Source organism: Podarcis bocagei, assembly GCF_964188305.1.
Source record: "Podarcis bocagei genome assembly, chromosome: 8".
In the NCBI taxonomy this organism is placed as follows: domain Eukaryota; kingdom Metazoa; phylum Chordata; class Lepidosauria; order Squamata; family Lacertidae; genus Podarcis; species Podarcis bocagei.
Window position 1 is genome coordinate 45955709 of NC_138133.1, and position 25779 is coordinate 45981487.

Below are 25779 nucleotides of genomic sequence, written 5' to 3' on the forward strand. Positions count from 1 at the left end.
CATCATCAAAATTATACATTTAGTGTAGCAGCATCTATCCTTTCCATTGGTATATATGTGTTGTTTTAAAACGTTTTCTTTTATAGATAAGATAGTTTTTACATATGCAACTGTTTTGACAGGTGTAACAATTAATGTTATAATAGTGTCCATAAAATAGAGAAAGTGACATCCAGAGACAATAAAGAGAGCACCAGGTGGGAGCCTTAAATAAAGGAGGCTGAAATCCTAAACTCTACATTGAAAAGCAACATGCAATCCCTCAGTAATAGTTGGATAAGATTAAGCCTTCCCATTATCTAGCTAGGTCTCTACTGAACACAAGGGTCAGCCTGCTCATCTGAGATCACACCCTGCATAGCTAAAGTCTTTCTGCTCCCTGACTTGATGTTTAGCAACAGCATAAGATCTGGAAGGATGTAGCATTGAAGTATAGAAGACTACAATCTTATGACCTTTGTAAAAGGCAGCGATTGAACTCCATGGGGCCTGCTTCCATGTAAACCTTAAGCAACAGTTAAAATAAAAGGCATTTTTATTCAACAGTAAATGCAGTTAATTTCATTTGCAGAACACTGATTATTTTGATGCTCACCCACAAGCATTTCATACAAAAAGACACCAACTGACCACCAGTCACATTCTCGTCCATAGTAACCATCACCACCTTGAGATTTTAACACTTCTGGGGATATATAGTCTGGTGTTCCAACAGCTGTATCACATCGTACCATGCCTTCCTATAAAGAAAAGGGAGGGGCTATTTAAAACAGGCACTGTAGAATTCACCTAGGATCTGAAAAAGTGTCTTGAAGCAAAACATTTTCCTAGATTTCCTTGGGAAAATGTGTCAAATATGTAAGCTAAACTTCATTTAAATCTTAAGAATTTTATTTATTTCATAAAATTTATTTAGTTTACAAAAATAATAAAACAATACAATTACTGGTAAAAACAATTAAAGCAACACTTTAAAACATGCCAAAAAAAATTAAACAGAGCAATAAACTAAAAAAAACCACATCAGTATTCCAAATATCTAAAATTTAGGCAAAACTGATATTCAAGTAACATTCTTCCATAAAAATATTACTTCTCAAAGCATGGAAGTTAATTCAGATTTTTTTTAAAAAAGCATACCAACCTTATTCATCTTCATACAGGTACCAAAATCTGCTAGTTTTAAATGACCAGATTTATCTAGCAGCATATTATCAGGCTTTACATCTCTGAAAAGAAAGCAAATCAATCTAGGTTTTATTTATTTTTTAAAAAACCAGCTATCCTACATACCCGTCTTGCCACGTAAGATGGTTAACAACTAACACCTAACAAACTTAGAGCCAACCTTTGGCCATTACTGTTGTCATAGTTTATCCTCTTCCTTGAGCAAATTCCTCCTCTAACTGTGATTGAAACACACAAACAAATGAAACTGCTTTACACAACTGGGAGTGGCTCTCCTGGGTCTCAGGCAGAGGTCTTTCCAATCACCAGCTGCCTGACCCCTTTAAAAGTCCACTGGCAGCATAATTCACCATTAGCATATCACCATTAAAAATGAGACAGAGGACAGAAATTTTCTTTAGGAAGAGGCTAAGGTATTTCTTAAACTTGACTTTCGTTCAATGTGATGAAGCTGCCTCTGTATCTCTTAACACAAAGCACATTGCAGAACTATACATTTTAATTTCCCCACTACTCACTCACTCTCTCTCTCTCTCTCTCTCTCTCTCTCTCTCTCTCTCCCCCTCCCTCCCTCCCTCCCTCCCTCCCTCCCTCAGCATATGGTAGAGCCTCACCTTACCTTATTTACAGTAGTGGCAACATAATCAGAAGCCTACTTGTATAATCCAATTCCAAGATCCACTGGCGGGGGGAGAGTTTGGATTTGGCAGAATTTGGAATTTCTAATCTATACTGGCATAAATCTCTCCCTCCCTGGTTTCCACCACAAACTTCTGCAGCCAACCAGCAAAAGACAAACAAAGGAAAAAGCTTCTGCCTGTCCAATCTTCCCTGCTTCTTGATTTGTTCAGTTTCTCTCCCTGCCTCCGTTACTCTTTCCTTTCATGGTTTCTGCCCAAAATGGCTGCGATTGACCAGCCCAAACATGTAAGGAAGTGCGCAAATTCTGGCTATTTAGAATAAATATTCAAAAAATATTTTAAACATGCAACTGATTATACTGTAATGCACTCCAGATAGAATACTGAGGTATTGAGATATTAAGAAAAATTGCATATACACCTGTGAATAAAGCCCATTGAGTGAATCGCATCTAATGCAAGAACAACTTCTGCAGTATAAAATCTTGCCCATTTCTCAGGAACATCATAGTTGCTCATTAAATTCACTAGGTCCCCACCAGGCATGTATTCCATCACCATGTAAAGGTAGCGGTCATCTTGGAATGCATAAAATAACTATAAAAGGAAATAAAACTAAGATTACTGTGTGTTCAGTTCATCATTATTGCCTTCCTCTCACTCAATTAGAATTATTTGTTAACATTTAAAGTATTAGCAATTCATTGCTGTTCATTATGTGTATCAACCAAAAGGAAGAACCAGTTTACCATCTAAATACAATGCCTTATTTATCTGAAAATACACTTGCAGCAAGCTGCAATTAAACCAGGAAGGATTTACTTAACCATAGTGTCCTTGTTTCATCTGGACAAGGAAATTATGATTACCAGCCTCAGAATAAACAGGACAGGATACTAATCCATTTTCAAACTGGATTTCAAACTACATTTCTTGGTTCAGTAAGCCAAGCAATGGTCTACAGAACCAGGCCATTCATAGTCAGATGTTGTTATTTTTAGTAACAGTATTCAAAACATAAAGGCATGATTAGCATTCAAGAAAAAACTACAGATAAGAAAATCTTCTTTATAAAGATTACTTAAGTGTTATATTGGGGGAAACTAGTCATTAGTCATCACTTTCTTGCATTAAAGTTAATAGTGACTTCAATTATTTCATTGTGTCAATTATACACACAATTGTTTGACTTTAAAATGCTCAGATGTCCAAAGCAACAAAACTTGCTAAACCAATGACACATAGTGTTTAGACAAATATTAGCTTCAGCAAGACAAGTGAAAAAATCAGCCACAAATAAAATATTCACATGTGCAAGAGTGGGCTAACCAGGACACTGCTGTACTTGCCTATGTACATTCAATCAAATATTTGCTGCTGCCAGCTCAACGCTACTAGCTAATTATTCAGAGGAAGGTGTGTTCAATCCATCTGAACAAGTGATGTCCAAGACAAAGTAATGCATATTCTAACTGGGGCAAGTGTCCCTCCATATTCAGACACAGGAATTGTGTGCACAGCCTCTAATTGACTACTTGTGCACATAGTTCCTAATAAAGTTGGAAGCCTACTGTGTGAAAGAACGTTGTCCCTACCTGTAGATCTGTGTAGAGCTAGTAAAACTGTTTAATTGGGCTTCTGTCCCCACCTCAAAACTGAAGCCCAAGCCAACAGGTTCACTCCCACCACTCCAGATTTGCATTTCCTTGATCTGAGTAGGGATAGACTTCCAACGGTAAACAAAGATGCTAGGTGAGTAAATACATTACTATTGAATTGATAGAAAAGGGTTTGTATCTTCCCTGTTCACAGGCAAGTGGAACAGACTTCACTACCTCTCCTCTGCAATCCTCTACACACCCTCAAAATCTGCTGTAAAGAATTGGGAAGTCTCTGGAGCAGATTTTGGGGGGACACAGGAAGCTGCAGGGCAAGGAGACGAGAAGGAAGCATTATGAGCACAAGTCCACTCTTTGGATGCTGCCCAAGATACTTAAAAATTATTCATCCAGGTTTTCTATTTTTAGTAATCATCACATTTATGTGTACTGCAAAACTTGGAACAGCAAATGCAAACATACTTAAGATTTAAAGTTGCTAAAATCTGTAAATTAGCACTTTTATTGAAAAATGAACTTTTCCTTACTCAGCAAAACTAACGGTATAAACACATCAAAAATTAGTCAATATACCTGCACAACCCAAGGGCTATTCGCAAATGCCATGATATCTCTTTCTTCCCAAAAGAATGCAGAATCTGATCTTTTTATCATTTCAAACTTGCTCAAAAGCTTCATGGCATAAACCTTTCGTGATGACTTGTGTCTTACCTTTAAAAACAAATTTTAAGATGGAGAAAATGTTACCGTAAATTAAAATTTAAGGCAAAGCCTAGTCTACATGAATATGATACACATGCCTTGCATCAATCAATACGCAATACCCAAGTGTTGCATGACAGGTCCTTCTGCATTTCACATAAAGACAGACAGCATCCCTGATCTTCTCAAGCTCTTCAGAGCATAGTCAATGCATTTGTAAACCTGAAAAACCATAGCATTGTGACCCTGGAAAAAGCAGCAAGGTCATGGCATAGCTTGACATATCGCTATGGCAAATGCTGAATGATTTTATGATTGAAAGGTACTGTAATGTGCTTGGTCTGGTGCACCTGGTTGAAGACAACACAGTAGATGTCACTAACCCAGCACTAGCAGGCACCATTGCACCCCCAAAAGCCTGATACTCCCAGGGCAAGCAATTAGTGATTAATAGGTGTCTTTAAAATCAGGGCCATTTTTTACTGTTTTGGTCCTGTTACGCTTGTTCATCAAAACAGCTTTGTGATTCCTTACAAGTAACTCTTTTTAAAAAATGCATGAAGTGTCATGGGGGCAGGTGGGGAATCACCACAAGTATACAGTGCACATATAAGCGTTGGTTTTTTGTTCAATTGCAGCTTCCTCTTTTACAAATGCTAGCCTTATTCATACACAAAAAGTAAACCTACCAACTGAACTTCCCCAAATGCACCTCTGCCAATCACTTTCACCACTTCATAATCTTCAGCCTTCATACGCAGATCTCTGATTTTGTTTATTGTGTCTTTATCTGTGATGAAAATATAAATTAAAAAAACTACACCACGAGACATAAGCACACACACAATCTTAAAAATAAACTTTCATATAAGAAAAATGTACTGGGTAAACATTGTTTAAAGACTAGAGTTTGCTCTTTTTAAAATCTTTTTTCTTTACTGCAAGTATCTCCTTTCGAAGTTACTTTCATTCCTATGGCAACATATAAATGCCAAACGCACAATAAAACAACTCACTGTAGGAACAGGTCAGGAGATAAGTTCAATTTTAATTCAACTTATACGCAAATATATGAAACTAGTAATTAGACCAGATAAATCTGCATTCATCACAACATATCAGCTATTTAAGTTACAAATTAGATACTAAAATAAGATTCCAGTGTTTGGCCTTTTTATTATTTTTTCATGTTAAAAAACAACTTTACCATGAAAATATAAGCAGGAAGTCTGCATTTTTAAAAATCATCATCCAATAAACTGCAATGATTTAAATTCCCAGTGGTCAAATAGTCTAACTCCAAATTTGGTAACATGCTATTTTAATCTACATGGGTCAACACTGGCATGAGATTATATAAAAAGTATTTCAGTTCTGTGGTTGCAGAACACAGCAACTGAAACAAACTTTTCTAATGAAAGATTCAAAGGAACAATATTTACATACTAGAATACTGACCAATTACAACCCTTATTAAGATATACATATAGAGTGTGCTCCCCAAGCCACAGATTGTAAATTTTCAGTGCTGGGAAGGTAAAAGGGTCGTAGATCAGTGGCAGAGCACCTGCTTTGCATGGAAAAAGTTCCAGGTACAATCACAATCGTGTACAGGTGGGGCTAGAATGTACCTTGTCTGAAACCCTGGAGAGCTGTTGCCTATCAGTGTAGAAGATACTGAGGTAGATGGACCAATGGTCCAACACAGTACAGTATAAGGCAACTTCCTATGTTCCAAAGGAATGAATTTAGCAAGTATGAAACCTCTGATCTCACGCTATTCAAACACATACGGTAACACTTTGACTACTTAATGCATCAAAAAAATCATCTTTACAATCATCCATTAAATTGATTGTATGCTATCATTCTCCCATTCTCCCAGATAGGACATTTAAATTGGGGGGGGGGGGATAGTGGCTAGACCACAAAATGATAAATATTTTGGCATATATGAAGAGGAAATCCAAAATTATAATGTTTAAAAAGTTGAGCAATTAGACTACCAAGTTTCTTACCAGGAAGGTAAGCAAATGTGAAAATATGAAAGAGTCCTCTGGTTTATTGCCATAATAAGTCATCATTTTCATTAAGAAGCATTGTGGGAAAGTGTTTTTATTTATTTCTCTTTTATTAATTTATAGACTGATTAATATAAAAAAACCTCTCAGCCATTAACATAGTAGGCATTTCAGCATTTCTGTAGCGCAATAATTTTAGAAATATTTCAAATCAAAGCCCTATGCAATTTTTCAAGTCCTACAAATCCCCACACTGAGCATATGTGCACTGGATTTTATTTTTCCACAATGCCTCTATACTGAGAACCCAACACATAGCCAATTCAATCCATCAGTACATCCTAAATAAACATACAACAAACATGCAATATTGCTGCAATATTAATAGCCACAGAACAAAAACTTAGTTATGAAAAACAGCAATAAAGATAACAATGTATTTAAAGTTTGTTTGTTTAAAAGCATTTTCTATTTCTATAGAAATAGGCAACACAGAAGAAGCCAGGTGGATTTCCACAGAGAGGGCCTTCCAAAGCCTTGGAACTGCCACAGATAAGCCACTAGCAGCCACGAGCCACGGCTCACCCTGAAACCACAGCTACTGGGAGCCACTCTCTAGAGTGCTACATGAGTCACGGGAGGTGGCTCCATTCTGCTCAGTGATCAGCACAAGAAGGAAGGGAGGGAGGAGCCAGCCTGCTGGCACTCACACAGCCAGAGAAACAAATTAAGGTGCAGGCTGGCAAGCTCCACTCTTGTCTCAGGCTCCAGGGACCGGCAGCTGGGCTGCGGAGGAAAGGAGGGAGGAAGTGGGGAGGAAGCCAGGCAGCCTGGCTGGGCTCTCTGGATTGAAGAGCACGATGCTGACTGCAGCTGGAAGTGAGTGGGGATTCACAATACATTGTCCCTTCCAAAAGTCTGAAATTGCTCTTGCAATTTTAACTTTAAACCATTTTCAGGCAGTGAATTGATACATTGCCTATTCATTACATGCACAGCATGAATTGCTACATCTGCCTCTCTTTTCCCAGCTTTGCTTTAATTTTTAGCCCATGCTTCCTCCAACAAGTTCATGGCAGTAACAACTGTAATAATGCATATATAGGTGAGAAAAAGATACTTCCATGCAAACTGCTAACCACATAAAATTCCTTTTTTTAAAATAAAAAAGCTGTATATTGGAACATTATCAACACCAGAAATCCTGTAAACATATATACAAAGACATATACTTACATTTGTTTAAAAAGGTGTCTATGTTTTTATTTTTTCTTAAGGCAGGAAAGTCCAAATCGTACACCAATGCATCTAATCCATCCTGAAGAACAAAAGTGATGTTTTCTTTAGAACACAATTTATATGTATTAGCTATACTGTATACAACTTCTCAGGCTTTAAAATGTTTAAAGAATACATGAAGTGTAAATAATTCATCACATTACTGTCTACAAAATGAGATAGATGAAAAAGTAAAAAGTTGGTCACAAATGGGGCAGAGGAGCTTGACTCTGAATCCAGGAGAGAAAAAGCACTTGTAGGGCAACAGCTAAAGTTTGAGGGAGCACAAGTATATTGAACTTTGCCAAATGGACCTACTTGGTGCCCCATCGAAATAATGTCTAGTTTAAGTTTCATATTTAAGAAACAATGCGTGTAGAAGGGACCCCAAATACAAACTCTCTTCTTAGCATTCCACTTAGTAAAGTTCCAAGGGCATATAGGGCTTGAATCCAGTGAAGATTCCATCACCACCCCGTCAACCAATGCCTACCTCAAAGGTTCCCCCAAACACATAATCCAAATAATATTGGAAAAACATTTGGTAAAAACTATTTTGATCTAAGACTAGGTCCCCATGTGAGATTTAGGTGAAGGAAGGTCAGAGATGTGCTATTTCTCTTCCAATGCCGGGGCTGGATAATTACCCCAATACATAGACTCTCACATGCAGCATGTCTTACTCCTATTAGTAAGGAATTATGACAAACTGCTTTGATTGAGCGGTCATAAGAACATAAGAGTCCTGCTCGACCAACCAAATGCCCATGGGAAGCCCGCAAGCAGAAACTGAGCACAGAAATACTCTTCTCACTTGCACTTCCCAGCAACTTGAATTCAGAGGCATACTTTGAACAGTGGAAGCAAAACAGAGCCATCAATCATGGCCAGTAGAAGTTGAAAGTCTTATCCTCTAATCGTCTGAATCCGTCTAGCTAATAATAATAATCTTTATATTTATTTGCCGCCTATCTAACTGGGTTGCCCCAGCCAATTAGGAGCCACTGTTTTAAAGGCTTTCAGATTGGTAGCTGTCACTACCTCTTGTAAGAGCAAATTGTTTTTTAAGATGTACTTTCTTTTATCTGCCCTGAATCTTCCAACATTCAGCTTCATTGGATTCAGTGAGTTGTAGTGTTATGAGAGGGAAAGAAAGACTTTTCCCTATCCAATTTCTCTGCACCATGCATAATTTCACAAAACTTTATAATGTGCCCTCTCACTTGCCTCTTCTTTAATCCATGAATGGCAGCAAATCTTGGCCCCTCAGTGAGTCCATTTTGGCTCACAGAGCCATTTCCCCAAAACGGCACATCCCTGTCAACCAACTGATGTCACTCTCTGCCAGAGAGGTGGGGTTCAATCCTGCAGAGAACTGGAACACTCAATAATATAGCAGGATTTAACCCCCATACATCAACTGATGAGCAGCAGTTGAATCCTACCAGCTTGGCAGGACTAAATGTAAATGGAGGAAAACACCTTTGTTTTAGCAACGCTTTGCTACCTGCAATGCACTTTGAAGTCCCAACTTCAGGACATTCAAGTGCCAAATCACTCACCATCAAGCAACTGACAGATGGGTGACCTCATTCATAAGGCTGATCCTTATAAAGAATCTGGCCCAAGAAGCCAAAAACACTTCCCACCCCTGCTTTAAACTAAGGCCCAAAATGTGTTCTTTCCTCACATAGGAGTTGCTCCAGTTCCTTGATAATTTTGATTGCCCATAAGCCTAATTTTCATTAATTATTTTGTTTCTCAGCTTGTGAAATTTGGTTTTGAAAGTCTAATTGCTTTAGTGTCCTTTGTCCCAGATATTCTGTCTATTAAATCAAGACATGACTAAACTATGCAAATATATAGCTCAGATATTGGAAGGAGCCAGATATCTGAGAACAAATGGGAATGTGATAATAACACAAGGAAAAACCCTGTTAGATCAATCCAAAAGTTAATCAAGTACACCATTTTATTTTCAGTAGTGGAAAGCTAAATGCCTCCAGAAAGCTTACACAACAGACAAGAAAGGCAAAGCAACAGCCTTTTTTAGTATTCTTAATGTAGACATCTGGTCAGCAACTAGGAGAACAGGATGCTGGGTTAGATGGGTCTTTGTTCTGCTCTTGTTCTTAAATGCATGGCCTTCTCCTGTTTTGGTATGCAGAAACATACTGCCTCTTAATGTGAATGGTTCTTTTAGCTAATAAGCTAAAGGTCTGGAAACAGCAGTGGGCAAGAGGGGGGAGAACAGCAGGTAAATTCTCCCCATAGTTTATAAGACTGCTGGAGCTCAGTGGAGTAATTTCCCTCTCACCTAATCCTCAACCTCAGGAGTCTAGCACTACTACACAATTGGCATTATGTATCACTATTGAGATTGAGAACTGCTCATCAAGTCCTGAACCTGAGTGATGAAGAGGAAGGCAAGAGGGTTTATTTACGGTTCTTCTCCCTCTCCCACAATGTATGGAACTGCTTGGGTGGGTCATTTGTACCACAAAACAGGCTTCCCTAAAAACACTTACTAAGGAGCAAGCTCTAAGGAACACGATGGGGTTCTTCTGAGTAAAAATGCATAGTTGGCTCTTCCCCAGATGTACACATGCACATGCATGTCATGAGGCCCATGGAGAGGGTGGTCAAACAAGGAGGAGTGGGAGGACATCAGGGAGTTAGGGAAGCCAGACCCAGAGAAGGTCCTAGCGGGCTCGGGGGGGGGGGGAGTTAATGAGCAGTAAAATAAATAATACTGACAATCGGCTACAAGCAGGGTGAATAAAAATCCATCTTTTAAAGCTTTGGATTTTTTAACATTTAAATTGGATTTCTAAAACTAAGTATTTTCTCTTGGGTTAATTATAATCCAGATATAAACTTGCTAATAATTGATCTCTAAACTGCATCAGTGGCTTTACCAGATACAGTACAATGAGATAAATGTGGTATTTCTATTTAAGTGAAGAACCAAGTTGATCTTTTCTCAAATAAGACAATTTATACTCTCCCTACCAAACATAGGCTTCTCATCTTCACTTTACAAATATAAACGACTCTAGTCTGCTGAGTAACTAACAGATCTTGTTTGCTATCAGCCATAAGCATTTTGTTTTTGTTTCCTATCTTTTTTATGAGGATGGAACAGAACGAAGCAGAAGATTGCAACATTAGAAAGAAGACAAAAAAAAATGTCTAATGCATGGGTTCCTATATTCCCATATTTATGATGTAGTTGCAATGCTATGCCAACTTATCTGGGAGAAAGCCCCACTGAGTCAATGAGACATATTTCTCAGTATAAAACTACAGCATAAATGGACAATCTACAGCTTGGGAGCCAAAGCCTCACTTTATGCATTCCTAGATACTTCCTGAAACTATCCCACTTCTCTAACCCATTGTAATTCCTTACCTGTTGTTTGTTATGACACTACATAGAAGGAAAGCGAACTTCAAAAAGCTAGGAAAAATACAGTGTCTTAAATAACAGAAGCGCAATATTTTGTTTCAAAAATTGACATGATTAACTTTTTCTACAGTTGTATAGCACCAGCTGTGCAGCAACAAACTGGTAGTTTAGGCCACATGTGTTTTGAGTGTGCAGAGAGCATTAATCAGTAAATAATTGTTTTCACTTTCTTTCAAGAACAATGGCTGTGTTGGTCTGATGTAACAATAAACACAAAATCCTTTGTATACCTATTTGAGCACTACTTTTGAGTAAACCTGCATAGAATTGGTAATCTGAGGTAGCTATGATGAAATCTGAAACAAGGTGGGGTTAATGAATTAATCTAGAACGCTCTGATTCTCCCAATTCTTCTCTGATTCTCCAACATCAGCTCTGGGTCAACCCACTGCTGGCATTCTGCCCCTGGAAGAGATTACTCCCCAAGAAAATGCAGTCCTGAAAAGAAAAAGAAAAGTTGCCCACCTTGTTTTATAGGGTTGCACTGCTGACATTATAAACAGTCAGAAGCTGGTAGTAAGGCAGACCCTATATGGAAATACTTTAAAGACAAAGTGCAACAAAGAAATGCAAGACCTGGTTGGTAGAATGAAATTTCAAGTAATACCCCATCTAGTTGTAAATTAACATGGTTTAGTAGTCATGTTAGGAAACAAATGAACAATTTTCATTAGAAAACTTCATTTAAATTATTTAAATTGCCCTTTTCTTCTAAATCAATTCACTGTGTTGACATACCATTTTCTTCCCTCACTATTATGGAGTGTAAAGAAATAGTATTCCTCTCCCTTTCTGAAGCCTGCCAAGAAGTAAACCAAACACACATCAGCTGTCTCTAAAGTGTACACTCAAGATCACTTAACAGAGATTATTTTCCCCCTAAACACACTTTAACTATAAACTTTTGTGGACACAATTAGACTGGAGTGGAAGAATATTTTCCCCCAGGCTTTAAATACATGATCAGACACACTATTTTAAATGGGATTAAGTGATTGTACATAATAGAAAAAAATAGTAGTTTTATTCTGATGGTCTGCAAAAGCAATGTCTGATATGTCCATACTTTCATCTTAACTAACATTTCATTCCAAGGGAGATAAAATAAAAAAATTGGCATCCATGTTAACAGGTTTCTTACTCTCTTTGAGTATTAGAGATTGGGAGCACTCTTTCCTTAAGGACACTGTTTGCAAGAATATATATCCACACAAATAAGTTTGCTTCAAATTAACAGTATTCATTTTTAATAAAAGATCAAATGTAAGACCAAAATTGATATTCGAGACTGGGAACTCTTTCACCTGAACGTTTTAAGATCAGGTATGGTAAATCATTGCAGCTATCTTTTTTAAAACATGATGAAAGAAATGTCAGCCCACATTAAGAATGATCCATCAATCCTAGTTTAAACACATATAGAATCATAATAATAAAATTGTAGAGTTGAAAGGGACTGTGAGAGTCATCTCGTCCAACCCCCTACAGTGCATGAAAAGAATACTTCTAAAGAAAAAAAGGGAAGAGACTGGCCTAGATGGACCCTTGATCTCTGAACCAGCGGGGGGAAAGTCCATATGTCCAAAATTCAAATTGGAAAGTGATGTAAGATTTTCAACCCATTGAGCAATGGATGGTAGATGTTTATCCATTTATATCCGTTTGAAACTAATGATCTGCAGGGTCCATTGACTGTCTGCCTGTGGACAATGCAAGTCCTTATAGTTCAACCCCACAACACAACAACATTTGTAAATATCAAGGATTTTTTCCAAAACAAAGTACTACAATTTCTGATGAAAAATATACCACCACAGGACTAACCCACATTATATGCCTCAAAAGGAATGATCATCTTTACACTGATAGCATCTGCCTGAACAGCCCAATTCCTTCCTATAAATGTGCATATACCTGAAAGATCCATTATTGTTGAATCAATCTCAGTTTTAAATCTTAAACATTATTCTCTCTCTCTCTCGAACTTGTCGTTGATTAGGCTGTACAGAACACTCATTCCCTTTTCAATTCATTATTAAGATTCTAAACATTCAGTTTACAACACTGCAATAAACACTGATAATCTATTATGAGTTTAACTTTCTGTAAAATACAATTCTTCCTTCCAGCACACAAAGCTGTTCGTAAACAGACACCAAAAGCTGCAGTAACTGAATATTTTTTCCCTTAGTTGTTTACCTAGGTGTTCTGCAATTTTGTTATAAATAAGAACATAAAAGCCTACTGAATCAGACTAAGGGCCTATCTAATCTAGCATCTCTGTTCCCACAGTGACTAACCAGATGCCTATAGGAAGGCCACAGGTAGGATATGAACACAATAGCCCTCTCCTGCTATTGTTCCCCACTGACTGGGATTCAAAGGTATCCTACCACTTATTTTCTTATTACTGCTTAGAGATTTTTAAAATATTAAGCCGTGTATAAATGGTTTAAATAAAAAAAATATTGCAGCCATGGCTAACAGTCATAGCCTTTTCCTCTGTGAATTTGTCTAACCTCTTTTAAAGCTGTCTCAAGTTAGTGGCTGCAACTGTATCTTATGTTAATGAAATCCATAGTTTTGTTTTGAGGTGCAGTGATCAGAACTGTACAAAATATTCCAAATGTGGTCATTTGTTTTTTAAAAAGACATCATGATATTGACAGTTTTATTATCAATCTCTTTATTAATTATCCCCAACATGGAATTCCCATTATTCACAATTGCAGCATATTGATTCAACCTTTTCACTGAACTACTGTATATCACAACCTCAAGATTTCTTTCCTGGTCAGTCACTGCCACTTCAGCCATGTGTAAGTGGTTAGGATTTGTTGTGCATCATGTTACATTTACTTACACTGTACCACATTTGCTTATATACAGTCATTCGTTCCTACAGTTTAGAGATCCTCTTGCAGCTCCTTGCAAACTCTTATAGCCTTTACTAGCCTGAACAATTGGATGTCATCAGAAAACTTGGCAGCCTCACTGCTCACCTCTAACTCAAAGTCATTTACAAGAGCAAGTTTTAAAGCATGGGTCCCCTTGAAGGTGCCCATTTCTTACACCTCTTCATTGTGAGAACTGTCCACTTATTTCTATTCTCCACTTAGAATCATAGAATCATAGAGTTGGAAGAGACCACAAGGGCCATCGAGTCCAACCCCCTGCCAAGCAGGAAACACCATCAGAGCACTCCTGACATATGGTTGTCAAGCCTCTGCTTAAAGACCTCCAAAGTAGGAGACTCCACCACACTCCTTGGCAGCAAATTCCACTGTCAAACAGCTCTTACTGTCAGGAAGTTCTTCCTAATGTTTAGGTGGAATCTTCTTTCTTGTAGTTTGGATCCATTGCTCCGTGTCCGTTTCTCTGGAGCAGCAGAAAACAACCTTTCTCCCTCCTCTATGTGACATCCTTTCATATATTTGAACATGGCTATCATATCACCCCTTAACCTCCTCTTCTCCAGGCTAAACATGCCCAGCTCCCTTAGCCGTTCCTCATAAGGCATCGTTTCCAGGCCTTTGACCATTTTGGTTGCCCTCCTCTGGACACGTTCCAGTTTGTCAGTGTCCTTCTTGAACTGTGGTGCCCAGAACTGGACACAGTACTCCAGGTGAGGTCTGACCAGAGCAGAATACACTTCCTGTTCTTTAACAAATAACTGATGCATAAGAGGACCTGTTCTCTTATCCCATGACTGCTATGTTTACTCAGGAATCACTGGTAAGTGGTTTTATCTAAATATTTTTGGAAGTTTAAGTACACAGTGCAGAAATTAAATTGCACTATCACAAAAGTGCTGTCTGTGTGAGCATAGCAGCTTGCCAGACAAAATAATCCCCCTTCCCCCCTGCATGGTGTTCTGGGAGGTTCTCTTGAGCCCCCAAATCAATCTCAGGGGTACATGTGAGGCAAAGAGGAGGAAAGCCCCATTGCACAAGCAGGAGCCAGTGATAAAAACTGAGATTGCAATGCTAGGAGCCATGTGGCTCCTCAGACCTAGGTTGTGGGCACCAAAACAAATTGTCTAGGCACCTTCCCCCCCCCCACCAGACCAGGCAGCCCCACAGCAACAGCATCATCATCATCATAACACACACACACACACACACACACACACACGTGTGGGTATGAGAGAGAGAGAGAGAGAGAGAGAGAGAGAGAGAGAGAGAGAGAGAGAGAGAGAATGCTGCCTGGCAAATCAGGACCTTCTTGTTGCCATTTGCTTACTCCAATTTGACTGAGGGTTTGAGGATCTAGGCCCAATCAGCAGAGAACTGGGGGTAAAAACTTATAATTATGTACCCAAGATACATGGTCAGCTAATGTCAAGGTACACACAACTATTTTAGAGCCTTTTAATAGACACAGATTGATGATGCATTCTGCCAGAGGACCACAAATTTTGGCTGGATTTCGCTGCACATGATAAGCTGTTGTTATGGAAGTGAAGAGGTCTGCTTCTGCATCACTTCAAGCTTTGGACAAAGTAAGAAGCAAATTGTGGTTAGCATTAACCACAGAAGGAAACAAGTTACTGTATCTTTGTACCCATGGCATAAAGTTGGCATGTTTCAAACAAACCATAGCTAATGTTAACATTAACCAGTTTGTAGGTTGGACAGCATAACAAGGGAAGTGAACACTTCTGAATTCCTTGCGTCTGGGATGTGGTGGGGGGAAGCAAGGCTAAGGTTCATTCTTGTCATGCTATGTTATAGTTTGCTGTGACAACCAAATCAGATGAATTAATAAAACACCACAGTACAGAATAAAATGTTCAACCAATAGTATTAAGGAGTAACTGAGCACCAAATGTACTGCTAGATATTTTATGAACTTTTTCGGAATAAATTAAATTTCTCCCATTTCTGAATAACAATTCTACATAAGAATTATCTACATATTTGCTCAGTTTGCATGTTAATAGTTTATCAAGTATGCATAGATGGCTTCTGCGTTGCTCCTCCCTGTGGGAACACTGAAACCACAATCCCTGGCTTAATTATACCAAAACCAAAGATAGTACCTTGTTTGGCTCCAAGCAAACCATGATTTGAAACAAAAAATTGTTCAAGGCTTCCTGATGATGGCTTTTTTGTTCCTGGTTTGGATATAATGCTAAGCCACTGGTAAGGATCAAGTGGAAATTATCTCTATGTCCATAGTAAACCATTAACTGTGTTTACCACAGGGGCAGGGAATATGTGGCCCACCAAATGTTATTAGATGCTAATTCCCAGCTGCCCCAGCAAACATGGCCAATGGTCAAGGGAAATGGAGTTGTATTCCAGCAACACCTAAAGAGCCTCATGTTCTCCACTTCTGCTTCACTATAACACGAAATATGGACAATGCATATATCCCAAATACTGAATCCTTAATTTTGTTTACTACACTGTTTCTTTCCAAATATTGCCTCTATTTTCTCCAACTGGCAAAAATAATATACTTTGGTACCTAACAGTTCAGCAGCTTGCACATCCATCGCTAACACTGGATAAACTTATAAATATTTTAATAAAATTAAGGCATTTTTATTTTAAATTTCCATGAATTAGGTTTTTATCATTATATTTTCTACAATCTTAAGTTCCACAACATTTGATGATAAAAATAAATATAGAAATTCAAGACAATACCATTAACTTCACAAGGTAGCTGAGGGCTACATGAAGCCCATAGGTTTCTTCATTTAGTATCTCAGACCTGTAGTAATGTACTAGATTATATAAATTCATGGACAAATATATCTGCATTCCTGAACAGATACAAATGAACAAGTCTATAACACATTGTTTGTTCAGCAAAATTCTTTCAGACCTGATCTTAAAGGGAAACTGTCAAAGGGAATGGGTATCTAAAGGTAGATGCTGAAGATTTCCTACTTGGACTAATGTTAAATCCAACTCTGTCCACAGAAACATTGCATACTTGCTGAGGACTAAATGTAGATGCTTACCTAACCAGGCTTAGATACAATAATGGGTGAGATCACTATCCTTGCCACCTCACATCTGGCATTTGGCTAAGTAGGAAATCAACATCACAGTACACACACACACTCACACACACCTAGAGAAACATCAATTATTTTCTGCGAACTAAGGATAGGTTGCAGAGCTGAAGCTTAATTAAAACATTTTTGAAAAATATAGAACTACCTATGTATATTAGACTAATGCACTGGGGGTTCCGAAAGGAAAGGGAAGATGATGCAGGAGCCAAAAAGGGAAGGGAAGGCAAACAAGGGAACAAAAGGTGGCACAAATAAGAAAGAGTACTGTGGTGTCCAAACTTTTTTCAAAGAGGGCCAGATTCAATGAAGTGAAGGGCCGTGAGGGCCAATCAAAGGGCCAACCAAAGTTGTTGACCGTTTTTTAGGGTTGAATTTGTTGAGCTTTTTTTAGGTTGAAGTTGTTGAGGGTTTTTTTTTAAGGATTTAACCCCAGGAAATAAACTGCCACAGGGGCCGGATTAGACCCCTGAAACGGACTTTGGATATACCTGTCCCACTCAGGACTGTAATGGAGGGGTAGAACACATGTTTTGCATATAGAAGCTCCCAGATTCAATCCCTTGTTATCTCTCAGTATGGCTGAAGAAGGCTGCTGTGTGAAACTCTAGGAGAATGGCTGTCAAGTCAGTGTAGACAATACTAAATAAGATGGACTAATAGTTTGACTCAACTTCCTATATTCAGTATGTCCCATACATATTTCCTGCCATTGCCCAAAAATTAAATACTGAGGCCTAGTTTACATATTACCAATCTGTGGTTAATGCTTGAAAATGTTTTTCCATGAAGGCTATCTACTTGATTCAGAATAATGTTTTAAATCAGGCTTCCTCAACCTCGGCCCTCCAGATGTTTTGAGACTACAATTCCCATAATCCCTGACCACTGGTCCTGTTAGCTAGGGATCATGGGAGTTGTAGGCCAAAAACATCTGGAGGGCCGAGGTTGAGGAAGCCTGTTTTAAATGTTTTTATCACAAACATGAAAACATTCATTGCCTTTATCCACAAGCATGCAATAGGGGCAATTAGTTGCCACGTACTGCCACATGAATTGCCCATACAACACCCATGGACGAGGTATGTAAAAGTGCCTTGCCTTATAAGAAAAGAAAAAATATATGAAGATATGTAGGACTGTTGCTTAGCAACAACAGTCAGCCGTGTAGCTGCTTCAAAGTTAACCAGAAAAAGTAGCACAGCAAAGGCCAATATTATGCAACAGATTCCAAATCTCTCCCACCCATTTACCATGTCTGGAGGTTAATCCACAGCTATCAGAGCCCTTATTTAAGAAGGAAGGAAGAGGGGGCCACTGTAGGGAGGGACTCTACTTAAATATTTGATCTACTAATTCTTACAGAATTCCCTTAATGTTTTTTCAAAGATTATGGATCCCACTTTGTCTATTATAATTAAATTATAGGTCTATAATCAATCTGAACCAATACAAAAACATACCTGCCTACCTCTGTTCCAGTTTATTATATTATATACATTATAAAATGTATGTCATGCATATAATGGACCAAAAAAAATTTGATCTCTTAAATTTTTACATATTAACCCTCTGATTGGCATGGGTTGCCATTTTTTTTCATTTAAGAAAACTTGCTAGTGGAATCCTGTCTTTATTTAGGACCCAAGTCAGTCACAATATTGAAATCCCCTCAGTCCTTTATATAGCTATACCATACACCCAACAACCACTGCTGTGCATATAAGCTTCCCACACTAGTTGGCTCTGGGAAGCTATGATAAAGTTGTATTCTAGCTTAATGAAGCCCTTAAATGACACAAATGAAACACTGAGCAATTTTTAACAAAAAAATCACTAGAAAATTTATATGCACTAAGAAGTCCTACTGCTTCTTCTTCGGTAGAGTATTAAAAAGTTTTGTCAAAATGCTTTAAAAACAGTCTGCTTCAGAGAAGAAATTTTACAAGGAACTGCCTACTAAATCAAAGATACTCACTTGTTTCATCTTTCATTCAAAAGCAAAGCCTTTGCTTACATGGGAAGTAAGCTCTTCACTGGAGCTTACTTTTGAGTAGGCATGCATAGAACCATGCTGAAAGACTCTTAAATGTACTCTGAACAAGCCAAATAAAAATTGTGTGTACAACTCTGTGCTTACTTTTGATGCCACCACTCCTGCCACTTTTATACCATGTCTTGAATTAAGGTATTTGTTTACTTTCACATGTATGAATGAAATAATATTTTGATTTACTTTCAGATTTAGAAACCCACAGTTTAACTGTGCACTATTCAGCAGAGGTAATACATTAGATGAGTGATTAATTAGCCACATTTTCCAGAATATGGTGGGTAGGAACAAAAACAAGTCACTCTTAACATATCCCTTAGAAGTACAAATCTTCACACAACAGGATTTCCTGGGTTACAGCTGCAGCATAAAAGCAGATCTCCACCTAACAACATTTTTTATTGCAGCATATTAACTCAAATCTTTGAATACTACTGCAGCCTATCAAATAGTGAAAGCAAAGCAGCAGCTTAAAGAAAGACATAAGGAGATGAGCAGCAGCCTCTTGGAAAAATAGATCTCACATAACACCCAGAATACATTTATTCCTCTTCATCAGAAGGCAAACATCAGTAGCCTTTTTTTTTAAAAAAAAAAGAAAAACCTCTAGGAGGAAGCTCTCTTCTCTAAGAAGGAGTCCGAGCTAATATTCATTTATCAAAAACAGTAGTACATACAACTCACCAATAAGCAGTCCGAGTTCACTTCAGATTTGGGATCCTTTATCATCATTCCGATTTTCTCAAACCGAGAGTCAAAGCTTTCTCCCGTCGACATGGTGCTGAAGAGGTGATCGCTTTATTAATCCACAGAAAAAAACGAAAAGAAAAAACCGAAACAGGAGTGCTCCCTGAGCTTGCTCTCCTAGTCCTCCTTTCTCAAAGGAGGTCTGGGGATGCGCTGGGGTTGTCCCTCATGCTCTCCCTGCCACACATCCTCGCGCCAAAGAGAGCTAAAGCCGAAAACGGGAGCGAAGGCGCTACCCCCTCCCGTAGGGGGGCTGGGGGGTGCGGAGTAGTCCTTCCCCGCTGCCCCTTCTTCTTCAGCGCCTAGGCTGCAGCCACAGCCCTGCCAGTCTCCTCTCGCCTCCAGCCTGGGCCCCCGTGCCTCTGCAGCCACATTTTCCCAGCCGCCCTGGCAGCCAGCGTAGCGGTTCCTCCTCCTCCTCCTCTCCGATGCCAGCTACCCAGCAGCAACTTCTTTGAAACAAGGGGAGGAAAGAGGAAAAAAGAGAGAGGAGAGGCCTAGCATGAAAACAGGAAACTTTCTCAGCAGAGCGTCACCGGCGGCGGGGCAGCTCCCTCCGTGGAGACGCGGGCCTGAGGGAGGAGGAGAAGGAGGGCACGGCTTGGCCTCCCTTGCCCGAGCTGCAGCAGCGGGGGGAGGCTGCCAGCTGCAGAATAGGCCGCGACACGGCGGTGGGGGTGGGGAGAGAGAAAGAGAAGGGCGGCCGCCTCCGCCTTGCCCTCTGGACACGCGCGGCTCCAGCAACGGCCGCGTAACGGCTAAGGCATCTTCCCTTCCCGCGCCTCCTTTTTCCCCCCTCCTCGGGTCCTCCGCGGCCGCTCGTCGCCTCTCCGCCGCTCTCTCTCTCTCCGCCTCCTCCCCGCTCTTTCTTTCCCGACAGCAGCCGCGCTCCTCACACTCCGCCGGGCTTCACGTCTCTCTCTCGCGGGGCGGGCGGGCGATGGGGGTGGGGTGGGGGGGAGAGAAGCTGGTGCGGCCGCTGGACTCCCGACTCCGCTCGACCCTGCTGCAGCTGCTGTCCCTGTTCCGCAGCTGCGACCGGCGGAGGAGGAGCCGCTGCTCCCAAGTCGTGAGGGAAGCCGGACCGAAGGAGGCGAGGAGAAGAACGGCGAGGCCCCGCCGCTGCCTCAGCAGCTAGTCAAGGAGGGCAGACTCTCACAAATATGTCCGCCTTCCTGTTCAAACAGACTGAGGGGAACGAAGCGGGGAGCGCATGCGCCGGAGGACGGGGGCGGAAAGCCAGCGCGCGGCGACTTTACTCGGCATCTGAGCGCGTGCGCGCGCGCGCCTCCTTTTTTCTCTTCTCTTCTCTCCCCCCTCCTCCTCTTGCCCCGGGTTCTCCTGTCTAGATTCTTCTTCTCTGCTTGTGCCGCCGCCTGTAAGCGCGAGAGTGGCAGCCGGTCTGTGCTCGTGAAGTGCTGAGGTAATAACGCCAGGCGGCCGCGAGCTGCTTGCTTGCTGCTGCTGCTGCTGCAGCGGCGGCAGCTTTGAGTTGCTGGCGCAGCCTTTGCTGTCGCAACAAGCCACAATCTCCTGAAGCCGGAGTGCCGTGTGCTGCCTGCAGACCGCACGAAAGGATGGGTGTGTAAGACATCCCAGCAGCAAGTCCGTTCCGGTCCTGGGCTGCACCAGGCAGAGGTGGTTTGCGGACTGGGGATTAGAAGCTGAGGTTGCTCTTTTCGGTGCCTTGCGGGGGACCCGTGCCGACGTCAAGTAACTCCCTGGCTTAAGTTCCTTGATTGCATGGCGTGGTCATATTTCATGCTGCTCCTAGGAGTGAAATACGGAAGCTCAGTACATCCTGCGGGTGGTTCTGTCTCCCATCTCTCCCTGAATACTGTTTTCGCGCAGTTACCTGGGAGTAAGCCCCATTTACTTCAATGGGACTTCTGAGTAGACAGGGTTCGTATTGCAGCCTTCTTTCCAGCTGCTGCTGTGCTGTACAGTTCAAGGGAGACTCTCTTCAGAGGGCATATCAGTACTTGGATGGACAAGACCAGAATTGGGTTGTCAAATACAGTGGTACCTTGGGTTACATACGCTTCAGGTTACATACGCTTCAGGTTACAGACTCCGCTAACCCAGAAATAGTGCTTCAGGTTTATAACTTTGCTTCAGGATAAGAACAGAAATCAGGCTCCGGCGGCATGGCAGCAGCAGCGGGAGGCCCCATTAGCTAAAGTAGTGCTTCAGGTTAAGAACAGTTTCAGGTTAAGAACAGACCTCCAGAACGAATTAAGTACTTAACCCGAGGTACCACTGTAAATGTTTGGAACAATCGAGTAAGCGAATGTAAACTGTTATCTACTCACTGGGCAGGCCAATAGCTGAAGAGACTCTATTTAGTTAACACATATTACAGCTATAGCTCTTTTCTAATGTGTTCGTAGCCTTATTTCAGTCTGAGTTGCCCAGTCTCTCATCACCTCTCCCCTGCTAGAAAAATATTACTTTATTAAAGTTTTTTTGTGGAGCCACTGACTACTAAGATCCAAATCAGAAATGTTTATAAAAACATCCCTCACATAGGCTTTAATGACTTTCCTCCACCATCACCCTGAACAATTGATTTATTTATAGCCCACCTTTTTAAAAACCAGGCAGCCAGGTTTGGGACAGAATATGATCATTTCATACCAATACATAAGGAGCTTCAGTGACTTCCAGTTTGTTTCTAGGCACAATTAAGAGTCCTAACATGTTTCCCTCCTAGTATTGGATCCCTACTGCCATTAGCACCTGCCAGCATGGTCAATGGTCACAGATTATAGAGGCTGCCTGAAAACATCTGGAGGGTGTTAAGTATCCCTGTCCTAAATAGTTTAGCCCCTGTTTAACCAAAGGACCACTTACTCCACTATGAGCCTGCCCAAGTAGCTTGAATGACCAGTGTCCCCACCTGTGGAAGGTAGGCAGGTATCAAACAAAGAGGGCCTTTTCTCTGGCTGCACCTCATTTATGAAACTCTGGGCTAGGCAATCTGCCCAGCACCTTCACTGTTATTTTTTTAGCAACAAGCAAAGTCTCTTCTTCTACCAGGCTTGAAAAAGATAGCTATACTTCATTTGCTGTGCATTGGTGTTTGTAATTACACTTCTTTGCTGTCTTTTTAAAATACAACACCTGCCTATATTAAGGTTTGTGATTTTTAATTACTGTTATCGTTATGTTTCATTAATATTTCATTCATCATCATGGATGCCAAAATGAGAGAAAGGTGATACATCAGTTTTATAAATAAGTAAATAAATTTATCTGTCTCAGCACCCTGCATGTTTCTTCCTCATAGAAATCGCTGATGCCGCAAAGGAAAGTGGTGCTGGTGTTTTTGAGTATGCACTTTCATACTGTCTCTCCAACTCATGCTCTGCGTTATAAACTGTTAAATTCTTAAGAAACAAAGCAGTCAGTGTGTCACTGTCAACAGGTTCAAGATTACAACCCATAGCTCCTGTGTTCTCTCTCTCTCTCTCTCTCTCTCTCTCTCTCTCTCTCTCTCTGTAGGAGTGGAGTGGGGTTTGCTGATAGGTATTTGCGTCTGGAGTCTGGAGTCCTGAGTCTGCAAGGAAGTACTACCAATATGCTCAATTCCTGTTCTGTGCCCTGAGGCCAGGCTGTTTTTTTGCAAAATACCATTGTAGTTTATCATCTCCAGAGTGTTCCTCCTAGGAGTGTGTGACCTGTTGCATCTCTGCCACATTATTTGGGGTTGCCCTGTGTGGAGTTTCTATACCAGGCATAGGCAAACTTGGCCCTCCAGATGTTTTGGGACTACAACTCCCATCATCCCTAGCTAACAGGACCAGTGGTCAGGGTTATGGGAACTGTAGTCCCAAAACATCTGGAGGGCCGAGTTTGCCTATGCCTATTCTTTACTGATGGTGGTGTGCTGTGATTGTGTATTGATTACACCACATCCTCCGCTCTGTCATGGTGAGATGGGCAGTGTGCTCATTTTCACAGAGGCACCTTTTAAAATATTCTCCCTTCCCCCTGAAGCCAATGAGAGGGAAATTCTTCTCAGTTGGAGTATATACAGGAATACAACCAGTGCTTTTTTGGGGGGTGCTCAAGGGTATACAGTATTGGCACCTTACCCCCCACCCCCAATGGTAAAAGTGTGACACTTACTGTAATAGCTTCATGGTGAGTACCAGCACCTTTTTCCCCTTCTTTTTTTTAAAGCACTGCACACGACCACAATACAGCTTAGGATATGGCTTAAGTCTGCTCCTTCCTTGTGCTGTCTGTGTACCACCCATGACTGCCCTATCTCCAGCTGTAGTACAGCTCTGTCTACAGAGTGTTCTACCAGCATATCTTAGGTGTATGTGTTGCGATGGTAGATCTTCTGTTCCACCACCATAGCAGAGTTTCCATGAGACCCTATAGCTCCTCAGTAAACAGATTTCCAGTCTATGGACAAATGTTGCCATGCAGTTTTGAATGGCTGTCTGGACAAACTGCACATAATTTTTGTGATGCTGCACAAAAATTGAAAACTACTCCATTGTAGCTGTTCATATAAAGAAGTATATCCATAACAATAAAATTATCTTTTCCAGTGTTAAACAGCTTAGAAAATATATTTACTCAATAATTTAGTCTCAGTTTTTCTCTCATAATCCTATTAGTTCTGTGGCCATGCTCCTGGTCCCAGAAATATAGAAACACACTGTATTGCCATGAGCAGTTATTGAATCCAGCATTATCACCTGTTAGTCTGCTACACTTCAATGAAGGTTGTCTTGATAACAAATGAAATATAAGAATGATATCAGGTAAGACCATCTTAGAATCCCCTCCACACTTATGCTAGATTGCACTTCATACATATCTGTGTTAGACAGTAAATCTGACTCAACATTAATTCCAATTATCATCTTCCCAGCAACTCAGTTATCTACTGTGCTAATGTCTTTAGTCTTGTAAGAGCCTTTCTCTTGAACCATCGTTAAGGGCTCCAATATTTCAAATTCAATTGCCTGACCCTTGTGCTTAGCCTTTAAAACATCAAATGGTGGCCTTTGTTGCAAAGCAAATAGGTGCACGTTGCACAAACATTTTGATTCTCAGTTCAGAAACATGAGAAAGTTTCTAGCCTTTAGGCTCCAATCCTAAAGACGCTTTACTAAATAGTAAAAAGTAAAGGTAAACGGTTAAGTCCAACCAAAGGTGACTATGGGGTGCAGCACTCATCTTGCTTCAGTCTGAGAGAGCCAGCGTTTGTCCTCAGAAAGCTTTCCAAGTCATGTGGCCAGCATGACTATACCGCTACTGGCACATGGAGGACTGTGACTGGTGCCACAGTGCACAGAAACACCGTTTACCTTCCCGCCGCAGGAAGGGAAGCATCACTGGTCCTGGTGCAGTTTTCTTAATGATAAAAATATATAAGATTGTACGTCGGGGCCCCCATGAGGCAAGGCGAGGCAACCACCTCAGGTGGCAGGATCCACAGGGGCAGCAGATTCCAATGCAGGTCTTAATTCCCTCTCCCCTTGTTCCCTGGCAAGGAGGTGAGGCGCCATTTTGTGATTTGCCTCAGGTGCCAAAATGTCTTGGGCCGGCTCTCATTGTACTGGTAGGGTTGCAGAGTACAACTGAAAAGATACTGCATGCCTATTTGCTAAAGACTTGGCAACTTGCAACTCTGTCAGCAAACAAAGCAAAGCTTTCATGGTCAGAGGATTGGCTTTCATGTGCAATACATCTCCTAGGTCTTCCCTCTTCTATTGCTGTATACATTGTATAGCATGACCCTAAGGATATTTACTAGAGGCGAGTCCCGCAGACAGTAAAGTACGGTGCTCCACTATGCTAAAGGCTTTTACATCCCTAGCCGGCGAATTAGGGGTACCCCTAGCCGCCGGCAAGACAGAGGGCCCAGCCACATCCCTAGTCTATTTGGGTATCGAGTTGGACACCGTGGCCCAAACTTCCCGCTTACCCGCTGAAAAATTGGTGGCGCTCAAGACAATCATACAACAGCTCTTGCCTCTAAAGAAAATAACATTGAGACAGATCCAATCC

At 40.7% G+C, this 25779-nt stretch overlaps 1 protein-coding gene across 2 annotated transcripts in view; it reads right to left on the reverse strand.

Annotated features, from left to right (window-relative positions):
- The window catches only part of ROCK1 (Rho associated coiled-coil containing protein kinase 1), a 59844-nt gene extending 39308 nt beyond the window's left edge, over positions 1-20536 (reverse strand). For both annotated transcript variants that reach the window (XM_081205694.1, XM_081205693.1), the window contains exons 1-7: positions 19684-20536; positions 7408-7489; positions 4840-4940; positions 4022-4159; positions 2251-2426; positions 1145-1229; positions 596-740 (exon numbers count right to left, since the gene is read on the reverse strand). In XM_081205694.1, the coding sequence (XP_081061820.1) occupies positions 596-740; positions 1145-1229; positions 2251-2426; positions 4022-4159; positions 4840-4940; positions 7408-7489; positions 19684-19776 (820 nt within the window). In that variant the 5' untranslated portion in view covers positions 19777-20536. The remainder of the gene's footprint in view (positions 1-595; positions 741-1144; positions 1230-2250; positions 2427-4021; positions 4160-4839; positions 4941-7407; positions 7490-19683) is intronic.
- Positions 20537-25779: the final 5243 nt, after the last annotated feature.